General features: G+C 37.2%; 1 protein-coding gene across 1 annotated transcript in view; it reads right to left on the reverse strand.

Moving 5' to 3' along the window:
- Positions 1–6892: 6892 nt before the first annotated feature.
- The window catches only part of IL7 (interleukin 7), a 63510-nt gene continuing 55522 nt past the window's right edge, over positions 6893–14880 (reverse strand). The window contains exon 6 of the mRNA XM_023545814.2: positions 6893–8442. Within this exon, the coding sequence (XP_023401582.1) occupies positions 8323–8442 (120 nt within the window). The 3' untranslated portion in view covers positions 6893–8322. The remainder of the gene's footprint in view (positions 8443–14880) is intronic.

Consider the following 14880-nt stretch of genomic DNA (forward strand, 5'->3'; position numbering starts at 1 on the left):
GATGGTCTCTAAGTTCAGGTGGGATATACTCAAGGTCATATTTTGGACTTGCTCTGATTTTCTTAAGTTTCAGCTTGAAATTGCATATGAGCAATTGATGGTCTGTTTCACAGTCGGCCCCTGGCCTTGTTCTGACTGATGATATTGAGCTTTTCTACCGTCTCTTTCCACAGATGTAGTCAATTTGATTTCTGTGTGTTCCATCTGGCGAGGTCCATGTGTATAGTCACTGTCTATGTTGGTGAAAGAAGGTATTTGCAATGAAGAAGTCGTTGGTCTTGCAAAATTCTATCATTCGATCTCCGGCATTGTTTCTATCCCCAAGACCGTATTTTCCAGCTACTGATCCTTCTTCTTTGCTTCCAACTTTTGCATTCCAATTGCCAGTAATTATCAATGCATCTTGATTGTATGTTCGATCTATTTCAGACTGCAGCAGCTGATAAAAATCTTCTATTTCTTCATCTTTGGCCCTAGTGGTTGGTGCATAAATTTGAATCATGGTCGTATTAACTGGTCTTCCTTGTAGGTGTATGGATATTATCCTATCACTGACAGCATTGTACTTCAGGATACATATTGAAATGTTCTTTTTGACGATGAATGCAACACCATTCCTCTTCAAGTTGTCATTCCCAGCATAGTAGACTATATGATTGTCCGATTCAAAATGGCCAATACCAGTCCATTTCAGCTCACTAATGCCTAGGATATCAATGTTTATGCATTCCATTTCATTTTTGATGAAATATATTCCTCAATATATTGTGTTTGGGAGCCCTGGTAGCACAAAGGTTAAGCATTTGGCTTTTAACTAAAAGCTCAGCAGTTCGAATTCACCAGCTGCTCCTTGGAAACTCTATGGGGCAATTCTATTCTATCCTATAGGATCGCTATGAGTCATAATTGACTCAAGGGCAGTAGGTTTGGTTTTGGTTTTTTATGGTGTTTATTTCTGCTGGAAAGGTTTTTGGTAAGTTATATTTTCTTTTTATTTTTATATTGTCAAATTCTTAAATGAATGTATAATACTTTTATAATCTTTAAAAAAAATTAGAAAGGGTTACGTTTTTCAAAACTACTCACGTGTGACAATATTTTTATCTAAAATTGCTAACTCTCCTATTGTTTTCTAACATTCACACGCTCACAAAAGTAGATGCCAGCCCTTGTGATCTAGTTAAGATGGTTTCAGTGATTACAACATACTGCCAAATCAAACCTGGACTGATTATTGAAGAGGTATTTTGCCATTCTGTTGTTCAGCTGGGAACAAAACAGTGGCTAACAGTGGTTAAGAGCTCAGTAGCAAACCAAAACGTTGGTCATTCGAATCTCTCAGCCACTCCTTGGAAACCACTGCACCACCTACTAGTGAAAAATTATGTTCATCTGTGATGCATTTGAAACCCAAATTTTGCTGCTCTAATGGGGATTTGTCATGTTTGTGGCTAGCACCTTTTGTACATCTTATCTTTGCTGAGTTTCTGTATTGAATTCCACCACCTCAAAATTATAAAATTTACTCCCCCCTTCCCACCCCTTTCTTGCAGCTGGGGAGCAGACATGTCACTTGGGAACTACCAAACAGAATTTGATTCTGAAGCAAGCACTGTGAAGCATCAGACACTGTGCAATATCCATTTTCTAGTGGGGGTGGCGGAGTTTAGTGGAGACACTGAGCTTCAAAGGCAGAAGTGGGAGAGAGCCAAGAAGTGGCACCCTTACTGTAAGATGCACCCTGTGCCCCTGGTGGCAATTATAGGGTCTCTAAACTGACTCCCCTGGAGTAGTCTGTCAGTATAATTTGAGAATTGTTTCTGGCTGAATAGCTTCCAAACTTGATTATCTGGCTCATCCAGAGATTCTGTGAATTACCTAATAAATTCCTTCTTCCATAAACTAACTAGACTGGAATCTATTAGTTGCACTAAAAAAAACAAACTCTTAATAAATGTTGGTATAAACCTAGTGCTTTCCTCTTACAATGGCTGTGGAAATTGGAGATGTGCTTAAAACCACATTCTCCATGACAGAATCCTCAGTATACCAATTTAAGACACCTCTCCTCATCCCAATCCTGGTGTTAGCTAATCATGAGCTGAATTATAAGAAATATATTTAAGTGGGTATAATTATATCTATCTTGCAGGGCTAATTTGAGGATTATCAGTAATGTGTATAAAATCTTTGCCACACTGGTACTTAACAGGCTCTGGGTAAATGATATCATTTATTATTTCCTTAATATATAATTGTATATATATGTGCATGTTATATGTCCATCAAATATTTATTGAAATCCTATTATACACCAGGCAATGTTGTAGGTGCTGGGAATTTCAGCAGTGAACAAAACCCAAAAACCAAACCCTCTGCCGTTGAGTCGACTCCAACTCATAGTGACCCCATAGAGTTTCCAAGGCTGTAAATCTTTACGGAAGCAGACTGGCACATCTTTCTCCCGTGGAGCCACTGGTAGTTTTGAACCAACGACCTTTCAGTTAGCAGTTGATTGCTTTAACCAACAAGGCAGACAAAAACTCCTGCCCTTTTGTGGTTCACATACTAGTTGAGAAAGATTAAAAACAAGGAAGATAAATTAGTAAATGTATTTTATATTAGATTTTAGCAAGTGCTAAGGAGAAACGAAAGCAGAGAAAGAGGGAGACAGATGTGGGAGTGGGTTATTTTAAATAGGCTATTCAGGGAGGATTTCACTGAGAAAGTGGTATTTGAGCAAAGATGTGTATGAGGGGGGTGAACCATGATTGTTTAGTCTTTTTGTTTACTCCAGTTAATTGTTTATTGAGTCATTATTTTTTAGTGCTTTCTATTAAAAAGTGTTCAATGCGGGTGAAAAAAGTGGGTTGACAAGAGAGGAAAGAGAGTTTCATGTAGAGGGTGAAAAAGAGTGCAAAGGCTCTGAGACAGGAGCACAGCACCTCTGAAATTGCGTGAGCAAGGAGGAGAGGAGTAGAACATTAAGTCAGAGATAACCGGCCAGATTGTATATGCCTTAGAGGCCATCAAGATGACTTGGGGTTACTCAGAGTAAGATAGGAAGCCATGGAAGGGTTTTGAGAAGGCGAGAGTCATAACCTGGCGTAAACATACTATCTGAATTATCTGAATATATGCTCTTTAGTCCTTAAATTTTTAGTCCTTAAATTAGTGAGAAACTAAAGGCAAGAGAAAATAGCTGTCTCCTGTTCCTCCCTAAAGTGGCCACATGTATTAATCAAATTATAAGTATTCTTAACACTTAGCTCTCAGAAAAGTATTATGCTATAAAATTTAAAATTGAAGCAAATGGGACTTGTCTCCCAGAGCTGAGAACAACACAAAAGAAGCATTTTCCTACATCACAAGATTGCTCTCCAGTCCCTTAATCTCCCATAAGTCTTTACAAGATAGTCTTTCCCTTGACTAATTCTCCCTATCTGTTCTCTTCTAGAAGACACCTCTTGGACCGAGTTAGAATCCACTTTACTCCAGCATGACCTTGTGTTAACCTAACTGCTAACATCTCAAAGACCCTATTTCCAGACAAGGTCACATTCACAGGTACCAGGGGGTAGGGCTTCAGCATATTTTTATGGGGGGGGGGGAACACAATTCAGTCTGTAATACCTTGAGAAAAGGGGTTTAATATAAGGTGCATACGGATTAGAACTGGCAGGTCATTAGGTCTTGTGGAAGCTCCAAGGATAGATCCCTCTGCCTCTACAGTTTGCTTAGCTCATCTGTCAATTCTCTTTATTGTTTGGCATAATATAGTAGGAGAGACAGATATGTACATAAGAAGTTGTAACACATGCAATATGATAAGTACTAAAGCATAGGCATGAATAAGAAACTCTTTGTATTCTTGTAAAACCCTTCCTAGGTTCAAATGTCTCCTCCTTAGAAGGATCTTCCTTGATCACCTCACCTAAAGATATCACCTTTTTCCACCAATCTGTCTCACAGCCCATTTTTTCCCCATACAACTTCTTTTCTGAAATAACATTGTTCAGTTGCTATTGACTGCTGCCTTTCCTGGAAAATCCCTGAAGGCAAGGATTTTGTCTGCATTTTTTTTGCTGTACCTCTAGCACTAGAACTGGCACGTTGAAGATGGGTGCTTAATAAACATTTGTTAAGTGAGTGAATTATCTGTATTTGTGTGGCATCTTCCCATTAAGTGATCTGTTTTCAAAAGTTGGAATTTCTTCTTTAAACTCCGACTTGGCTATGAAGAGATCAGTCCCAATCTTGGTATCTAACTTATCCTGAGGAAAGTAACTCCTGTTTTTTTTAAACAGAGAGATTTTTCAGTCTACCCATTGAGTTTACTCACGGCAAAAGACAGTTCCATTTCCTTTCTCTTTTCTTCAGCTCAAGGCATGACAGAAAAGGAGATGATGGGGTAGATAAGATCTTCTTGTACTTTCCAGGGAGATCTTTCTGGTTTTACTAAAAAGCTGTTACCTCACCTGACTGAATGTTCTGCAAACCAAACTCCTTCCATTATCACCGTATTTGGACCGTTTCCAAAACATTTACAAGGTTTTTGCCCAAATAAATTTTTAAGTAAAATGTTTCCAACTGAATCAGGTTACTTCAGACACAAGAAAATTTCTGATAAGAATTGAAGGTGAAAATTGACAAGCATATATCCATCTCCCGCATGCTAACACATGGTAGGTTATTAAGGGCTATTTGTTGAACTGAGTAGTGGAGGCACAAAGGAAGAAATGATCAACCCCACCTGGAAAGGTGTACGAAGGCTTCAGAAACAATAGGACCTTTGGACTGGGTCTTGAAAAGGAATGAACCAAGCAAGCAAGAGTAGGAAACAATTGTCAGTGTTGCCACTTGTCTTTTTTCATGTAAAATATTTAGATAAAATTAATTCATTTTTAGGAAGTTATGTTAATAGGTCCTCTTCAGAATATTTTCTACCTTACATAGAACAATGTACTTCTTACCATTTTGTATGGAGAGGATGCAGAACAAACAAACAAAGCAAAGCCCAAGTTACTCCCAAAATAAAATGACCATTTTATACCTTTCTCAAATACTTAACTGATTTTGTGGATCTAGATGAATACACACATTTTTATATTTAGATGTTTAATATTGTTGAAATTGGTGGTTATGCACCTATGTGTTTTGTTCTCTTGTCTTACATTATTTCCACAGATCCTATCATTTGGTCAGAATCAAGGCTGAGAGATGTTTTACAACAAAGAAAGTTTAGAAACTAAGGAAATTTCCATGGAGATATTGAGAACCCAAATGTTGGGTCACATTTTCTTAAATTAAAATTAGTCCTGAGGTCCTATCATATTCATCTTATGTAATTTATATTTTATTGTATAAATGTATTTTCTGGATTATTTAAATAAAATTTTACTAATACTTAAATGCAATTCAATTTTACTCATTTACTACCATATATCTGGCTATTCTCATTAGGAGCTGAAGGGAACAAAAAGAATCTTTAAGGGAAAGAAAAAATTGAGATGGCCCTTGACGTTTGAACAAGATCTGGAAAGAATTTGGAAGAGCTTTCTAAGTAGTGAGAACATCATGAATAAGGACATAAAGACAATATGTATAGAGCGCCATGATCAGAGACTGGTCTGAGGAGGGTAGAGGATGTGTGTTTCTGGAAAAATATTTATAGTGGGGTTGGTAAAATATCTTTCTTCCTTAAGCTGGTTATTAATGAAAGTATGGCCTAAAGCAAAAAACAAAAAAAACAAATTCTAGTTGATAATTTCCATGGATGAAGCTTTAAAAGAAAGAAACATTCCCGAAGAGTGATTTCTTCAGCAAGTTCCTTGAAGGCCTGTTTTACAAGGCTGTTAAACTGAGATCTTTAGTATAAAGCAAATATTCCCCAAAATGTGTTAGGTTAATTATTTTTACATAAAAGTATAGTTCTGTCGTCAAATACGTTTTATAAATAATAAACTTTTTTGAATTCCCAGAGCCTCTAATATATCTACACAAATTGTGAATATCCAAGAGAAAATTTCTATGATCTTAGAACTCAGAATTTCCCCTCATTTTTTTCTTTTTTTCTAGCATCTACTGAGATTAGGGTTTCCTGGAACACACTTTAGAAAATGCTGATATAAAGCATTTATATACACATTTGAAAGAAAATATGTTCACTGAGACAAAACTAGTCTTTAACTGTGGAGGAGAAATAGTAAAAATATTATATTCTTGATCATTGTTAATCACCCTGCTTTGCCCTTACCTACTTACAGGTGACTAGGAAACAAAGAAGGGAAATAAAGCCATAAATATACAGGCATTTTCCCCCAAGTATTTGAAACATAGTATATGCTGAATAAACTTTTTTGAGCATGAATTTTCTCTTAAAATTCAAATCCATCACAAACAAATAATATGACTGAGGAAAAAGATCAAGAGAACTCTTTTAGTAAGCATTTAAAAAAATATTGTTTCTTATTTTTATCACAACCTCAGATAATTTTTTCAACATTGTTAGGAAATGTTACAGACAGCCCTTAAGGAAACACTTTCAACTAAAGTTTATCTTTAGAAACTTAAATTTCCTAATTTCTATGACTGATGGTTTACCAGTACTATCAGCTCATCAGGATTGAGGTGTACCAGACAGTTGAACATACTATGGCTTTAGCGGAAGATTATTTGCCCCTAAAAAATGTTAATCAACTCCCTTTTCGCAAGTTTGTACTGAAACCCAAACAGAAAACAAACTTGACCCAGAGCCCCATTATGAGGTATTCTGGTGAATTCTTTACAATTGTAAATGACCATGATATACAATTCTGTACAACTACCTCCACTAACCCACTAAAAAAAAAAAAAAAAAATGAGGTGGAAACTCAATACAGGTTGGGGAGAATGAGAAGAAACGCAGAGAGACATATGCAGACTGAGAGAAAAATATTATCATCACGCCTTGAAGCTGTCACCTGGACATCTTCTATGGATCAAATAAAGCCAGTCAGCACCTACTTACTTAGATGGTGGTGGAGCTGTGAGAGAGCATAGAGGATGCAAGTTCAACAAACTGGAAACTGGTAGCTGTTTCAGGCATCTGGCCCATCTATAATAGTATTTACATTTCCCTTTATAAGGGAATGAGGACTGTTCGCAGACCTTTCTTAACTGGGTCTTGTATATACAAAGGTGTCTTTTAAAAGGCTAGAGTTTAACATAGACAGTAGTCTTCCTGCTCATCTATAATTTTGGGTAATAAGATTCTGGGTAATAAGGTATGAAGGATGTTATATTCAGTGGAAGTGGGAGACCAAATAGTGGTGCAATATTAAAAACCTTGTCTTAAAAATCCTTTTGGGGCTCACTGAATGAATCTGGTAGTGTTAATGCATAGCCCATTTATTATGAAAGGAGAAATGTTATCCAAAGTAAGCAATTTGTCTGTAATATGGTATGAAAATATTTTTATATACAGATACAGTGTCAAAATTAAATATACATATTGCATTGAATAAAGGTCAACATATATTATTCTCTTAAAAATGTACTTCAAAAATTGCAAACTCATTTATACTAGTTTTATTATACATACATGACAAAAGTAAACTAAGTTTTGGCATCCTTAGAAGAGATGGTTTGTTGTTTTTTCTTTTTTTTGAAATTATCCTTTATTTCCATTTAAATACACTTGATATACCATTTATTGAAGCCCCTGTGTTAAGCATTCATGTTTAATTACGTCTCTTGATATCTCTCTTAAGTATCTCGGGCTCCTTTGTGTTGTTGCTTCTTTAAGGTGTATGACTAGCATGTCCTCATGGGCGTTACTCAGAGCTTGCTATTAACCCTGAAACATTTCCAGCCAAGAAGATGCAATTATCCACTCTTAATGCAACATACTGATGCAGAGTGGGCCCTAAAATTATTCTGATAATTAAACAATGTTAATCTTGAATCCATTCCTGCAACTGTTATATATTTCATAGATTCGGTATTTTTCCCTGAAATTCTCAAACAAGTTTAAAAAAAGTATTATTGCAACAGGTACCTTATATGAATTGTCTTATACAAAATCAGTTCAGAATCAAAACAGACTGATACGTGCCCACATATATATATAATGCATTGTTGATTGCAGCATTTGGTTTCCACTGTTAACGTCCATCTTCTAGTATTAAAACATGGATTTTTTTTTCCAACGCCTGTAATCCATTTTAACCAGGATGCATTCAGTAGCTTCTAGGAGGTGTTCTATCCCCCCCAAATTGCATGAGCAAATCTTCATGGATGCAACTAAAGTTCACATGTTTCTATATCGCCATTCCATAGTTTTCAGGGATCTTTAGCACCTTTCAAAATTTTATTCCAACAAGTTTTCATCTTTTCTAGTAGTCTCCTTAGGAAACACAAGTCATTTCGTTTTTTCTGTTCCTTCAACAATTTATTTTCTTCCTAGATAAATAAATACAAAAGTTTTATGTATATATTTTTATAAAAATACGAGCTTTTTAGTAGTCAATTTCCATCATGTTAGGTCTTACTGAAAATTTGGTACAAATTTTGGTATAATGAAAGAGGAGAACCTTGCAGGGTTTTTTTAAACCTATGGCTTCTAAATATAATTCTGATTACTGAAGTGTGGGAAATTCAAGGTAGGTGTGGTTTAATACGTAGGACTAATCAAAGTGCTAGGTCAGATGGCTGCCAGTTTCACACTGCAACTGTAGACATAATAGTGTTTAACCTTTTGTGAGAAAGATACTTGTAGATTACTCAATTGAGATGTTTTGTTTTTTAACAGTTTTTTAATATTATTCCTTCCACTAAGGAAAAAACAAACAATAAAACATGGAAAATGTATGTTCAGTGGAAGTAATAATTAACACTGAAAATCTTAAGCTTATTTTATCAAAAGAGGTTTATAAGGATATACCTGGTTGTGCCTGTGCCCTAGGGTCCACCCCATCAACTGGCCTTCACCAGGGCATGGAAGATGCCTGTCTCATAAGCTAACTTTCAGTCCCTGATGAGAATTGTAAAATCTCATAGAAAGTAGAGAAATGTAAGGGAATAGCTCTGTATGAACTCAGAGTCCCTGGGTGGTGAAAATGAACTCACTTGCTACAAGTCCACCAAGAGGCACCTTGGAAGAAAGGCCTGGAGATCTACTTCTGAAAAATCAGTCATTGAAAATGCTATGGAGCACAATTCTATTCTGACACACAAAGAATTGTCATGAGTCCTAATCAATTCAATGGCAACTGGTTGTACTAGCCTCACTGTCTCATAGGACAAGAGGCTCACAGGAATGTAACAGTTCATGCAGAAACCAGTTGCCTTGAGTAGATTCTACCTCATGGCAACCTCACGCGTGTTAGAGTAGAACTGTGTACCGTGGGATTTTCAATGGCTGATTTTTCAGATGTAGATCCCCAGGCCTTTCTTCCAAAGCATCTCTGGATGGACTCAAACCACCAACCTTTCTGTTAGCAACCAAGCACTTAACTGTTTGCATGACCCAGGGACTTCAAGGTTAGTATTAAAAAAAAAAAAAAACATTGCCATCGATTCTGACTTGTAGTGACCATATATAACAGAGTAGAGCTGCCCATAGGGTTTCCAAGGAGTGGCTGGTGGATTCGAACTGTCAACCTTTTGGTGAACAGCCGAGCTCTTAACCACTATGCCTCCAGAGCACTAAGGTTAGTATAGCATAGGGAGGTTAGTATAAAACCTAAAACCCAATGCTGTTGAGTCAATTCTGACTCATAGTGGCCTTATAGGCCAGAGTAGAACTGCCCTATAGAGTTTCCAAGGAGCGCCTGGCGGAGGTTAGTATAGGGTACGGTAATTCTTTTTAGGTAACAACCAGTTATTGAGTGTTTTCTAGGTCAGGTATTATGCTCAATGCTTTACATACATTACTTCATTTTATCTACTTCATAAGCTTTATGAACTTGATAATTTCGCTTTACTTTGCAAATGAGGAAACTGAGCTTCTAAGAGAATAAATAGCATGCCAAGATTACATTGCCAGTAAGAAGAATGACTGGGCTTTTTGCCCAAGTCTGTCCTAATCCAGAGCCCTGTACATATATATATGGAAACCCAGGTGGCATAGTGGTTAAGAGCTACGGCTGCTAACCAAAAAGGTTGGCAGTTTGAATCCACCAGGTGCTCCTTGGAAACCCTATGGGGAAGTTCTACTCTGTCCTTCAGGGCTGCTATGAGTTGGAATCGACTCGACGGCAAAAGGTTTTTTTTTTTTTTTTTTTTTTGGTGTGTGTATATATATCTATATATACACATGTATGTAAAATTTGGTCACAAATTAGAATCTCCTTTACTTATATTCATTAACACTAACACATAATCCTTTCAATAATACATTTTAAAGATTAGACAAAGATAAATATGGAAGTAAATTCATAGTTTTTCAATGAGGATCCCAGGACTTTTTTTTTTTAATTAACTTTTATTAAGCTTCAAGTGAACATTTACAATTCCAATCAGTCTGTCACATGTAAGTTTACCTACATCTTACTCCCTTCTCCCACTTGCTCTCCTCCTATTGAGTCAGCCCTTTCAGTCTCTCGTTTCGTGCCAATTTTGCCATCTTCCCTCTCTCTCTATCTTCCCATCCCCCCTCCAGTCAAGAGTTGCCAACACACTCTCCAGTGTCCACCTGATATAATTAGCTCACTCTTCATCAGCATCTCTCTCCCCGCCGCTGACCAGTCCCTTTCATGTCTGATGAGTTGTCTTCGGGGATGGTTCCTGTCCTGTGCCAACAGAAGGTCTGGGGAGCATGGCCGGCGGGATTCCTCTAGTCCCAGTCAGACCATTAAGTATGGTCTTTTTATGAGAATTTGGAGTCTGTATCCCACTGATCTCCTGCTCCCTCAGGAGTTCTCTGTTGTGCTCCCTGACAGGGCAGACTTCGATTGTGGCCGGGCACCAACTAGTTCTTCTGGTCTCAGGATGATGTAGGTCTCTGGTTCATGTGGCCCTTTCTGTCTCTTGGGTTCTTAGTTGTTGTGTGACCTTGGTGTTCTTCATTTTCCTTTGCTCCAGGTGGGTTGAGACCAATTGATGTATCTTAGATGGCCGCTTGTTAGCATTTAGGACCCCAGACGCCACATTTCAAAGTGGGATGCAGAATGTTTTCATAATAGAATTATTTTGCCAATTGACTTAGAAGTCCCCTCAAACCATGTTCCCCAGACCCCAGCCCCTGCTCCGCTGACCTTTGAAGCATTCATTTTATCCCGGAAACTTCTTTGCTTTTAGTCCAGTCCAATTGGGCTGACCTTCCTTGTATTGAATGTTGTCTTTCCCTTCACCCAAAGCAGTTCTTATCTACTGATTGATCAATAAAAAACCCTCTCCCTCCCTCCCTCCCTCCCCCCTTTGTAACCACAAAAGTATGTGTTCTTCTCAGTTTTTTCTATTTCTCAAGATCTTATAATAGTGGTCTTATACAATATTTATCCTTTTGCCTCTGACTCATTTCGCTCAGCATAATGCCTTCCAGATTCCTCCATGTTATGAAATGTTTCACAGATTCGTCACTGTTCTTTATCGATGCGTAGTATTCCATTGTGTGAATATACCACCATTTATTTACCCATTCATCCGTTGACGGACACCTTGGTTGCTTCCAGCTTTTTGCTATTGTAAACAGAGCTGCAATAAACATGGGTGTGCATATATCTGTTTGTGTGTTGCATATACCTTGTTTCTCTAGAGTATATTCCGAGGAGTGGGATTTCTGGGTTGTATGGTAGTTCTATTTCTAACTGTTTAAGATAACGCCAGATGGATTTCCAAAGTGGTTGTACCATTTTACATTCCCACCAGCAGTGTATGAGAGTTCCAATCTCTCCGCAGCCTCTCCAACATTTATTATTTTGTGTTTTTTGGATTAATGCCAGTCTAGTTGGTGTGAGATGGAATCTCATCGTAGTTTTAATTTGCATTTCTCTAATGGCTAATGATCGGGAGCATTTTCTCATGTATCTGTTGGCTCCCTGAATATCTTCATTAGTGAAATGTGTGTTCATATCCTTTGCCCACTTCTTGATTGGGTTGTTTGTCTTTTTGTGGTTGAGTTTTGACAGAATCATGTAGATTTTAGAGATCAGGCGCTGGTCTGAGATGTCATAGCTGAAAATTCTTTCCCAGTCTGTAGGTGGTCTTTTTACTCTTTTGGTGAAGTCTTTCGATGAGCATAGGTGTTTGATTTTTAGGAGCTCCCAGTTATCAGGTTTCTCTTCATCATTTTTGGTAATGTTTTGTATTCTGTTTATACCTTGTATTAGGGCTCCTAGGGTTGTCCCAATTTTTTCTTCCATGATCTTTATCGTTTTAGTCTTTATGTTTAGGTCTTTGATCCACTTAGAGTTAGTTTTTGTGCATGGTGTGAGGTATGGGTCCTGTTTCATTTTTTTGCAAATGGATATCCAGTTATGCCAGCACCATTTGTTAAAAAGACTATCTTTTCCCCAATAAACTGACACTGGTCCTTTGTCAAATATCAGCTGCTCATACATAGATGGATTTATATCTGGATTCTCAATTCTGTTCCATTGGTCTATGTGCCTGTTGTTGTACCAGTACCAGGCTGTTTTGACTACGGTAGCTGTATAATAGGTTCTGAAATCAGGTAGAGTGAGGCCTCCCACTTTCTTCTTCTTTTTTAGTAATGCTTTGCTTATCTGGGTTTTTTTTCCCTTCCATATGAAATTGGTGATTTGTTTCTCTATCCCCTTAAAATATGACATTGGAATTTGGATCGGAAGTGCGTTATATGTATAGATGGCTTTTGGTAGAATAGCCATTTTTACTATGTTAAGTCTTCCTATCCATGAGCAGGGTATGTTTTTCCACTTAAGTATGTCCTTTTGAATTTCTTGTAGTAGAGCTTTGTAGTTTTCTTTGTATAGGTCTTTTACATCCTGGGTAAGATATATTCCTAAGTATTTTATCTTCTTGGGGGCTACTGTGAATGGTATTGATTTGGTTATTTCCTCTTCGGTGTTCTTTTTGTTGATGTAGAGGAATCCAAGTGATTTTTGTATGTTTATCTTATAACCTGAGACTCTGCCAAACTCTTCTATTAGTTTCAGTAGTTTTCTGGAGGATTCCTTAGGGTTTTCCGTGTATACGATCATATCATCTGCAAATAGTGATAGCTTTACTTCCTCCTTGCCAATCCGGATACCCTTTATTTCTTTGTCTAGCCTAATTGCCCTGGCTAGGACTTCAAGTACGATGTTGAGTAAGAGCGGTGATAAAGGGCATCCTTGTCTGGTTCCCGTTCTCAAGGGAAATGCTTTCAGGTTCTCTCCATTTAGAGTGATATTGGCTGTTGGCTTTGCATAGATGCCCTTTATTATGTTGAGGAATTTTCCTTCAATTCCTATTTGGGTAAGAGTTTTTATCATAAATGGGTGTTGAACTTTGTCAAATGCCTTTTCTGCATCTATTGATAAGATCATGTGGTTTTTATCTTTTGTTTTATTTATGTGATGGATTACATTAATGGTTTTTCTGATATTAAACCAGCCTTGCATACCTGGTATAAATCCCACTTGATCAGGGTGAATTATTTTTTTGATGTGTTGTTGGATTCTATTGGCTAGAATTTTGTTGAGGATTTTTGCATCTATGTTCATGGGGGATATAGGTCTATAATTTTCTTTTTTTGCAATGTCTTTACCTGGTTTTTGCATCAGGGAGATGGTAGCTTCATAGAATGAGTTGGGTAGTAGTCCGTCTTTTTCTATGCTTTGAAATACCTTCAGTAATAGTGGTGTTAAGTCTTCTCTGAAGGTTTGGTAGAACTCTGCAGTGAAGCCGTCCGGGCCAGGACTTTTTTTTGTTGGAAGGTTTTTGATTACCGTTGCAATCTCTTTTTTTGTTATGGGTCTATTTAGTTGTTCTACTTCTGAATGTGTTAGTTTAGGTAGGTAGTGTTTTTCCAAGAATTTATCCATTTCTTCTAGGTTTTCAAATTTGTTAGAGTACAATTTTTTGTAGTAATCTGAAATGATTCTTTTAATTTCATTTGGCTCTGTTGTGATGTGGTCCTTCTCGTTTCTTATTCGGGTTATTTGTTTCCTTTCCTGTTTTTCTTTAGTCAGTGTAGCCAATGGTTTATCAATTTTGTAAATTTTTTCAAAGAACCAGCTTTTGGCTTTGTTAATTCTTTCAATTGTTTTTCTGTTCTCTAATTCATTTAGTTCAGCTCTAATTTTTATTATTTGTTTTCTTCTGGTGCCTGATGGGTTCTTTTGTTGCTCACTTTCTATTTGTTCAAGTTGTCGGGACAGTTCTCTGATTTTGGCTCTTTCTTCTTTTTGTATGTGTGCATTTATCGATATAAATTGGCCTCTGAGCACTGCTTTTGCTGTGTCCCAGAGGTTTTGATAGGAAGTATTTTCATTCTCGTTGCTTTCTATGAATTTCCTTATTCCCTCCTTGATGACTTCTATAACCCAGTCTTTTTTCAGGAGGGTATTGTCCATTTTCCAAGTATTTGATTTCTTTTCCCTAGTTTTTCTGTTATTGATTTCTAGTTTCATTGCCTTGTGGTCTGAGAAGATGCTTTGTAATATTTCGATGTTTTGGATTCTGCAAAGATTTGTTTTATGACCTAATATGTGGTCTATTCTAGAGAATGTTCCATGTGCGCTAGAAAAAAAAGTATACTTTGCAGCAGTTGGGTGGAGAGTTCTGTATAAGTCAATGAGGTCAAGTTGGTTGATTGTTGTAAGTAGGTCTTCCGTGTCTCTATTGAGCTTCTTACTGGATGTCCTGTCCTTCTTCGAAAGTGATGTGTTGAAGTCTCCCACTATAAATGTGGAGGTGTCTATCTCACTTTTCAAT

The sequence above is a fragment of the Loxodonta africana genome, chromosome 14 (genome assembly GCF_030014295.1).
Source record: "Loxodonta africana isolate mLoxAfr1 chromosome 14, mLoxAfr1.hap2, whole genome shotgun sequence".
In the NCBI taxonomy this organism is placed as follows: domain Eukaryota; kingdom Metazoa; phylum Chordata; class Mammalia; order Proboscidea; family Elephantidae; genus Loxodonta; species Loxodonta africana.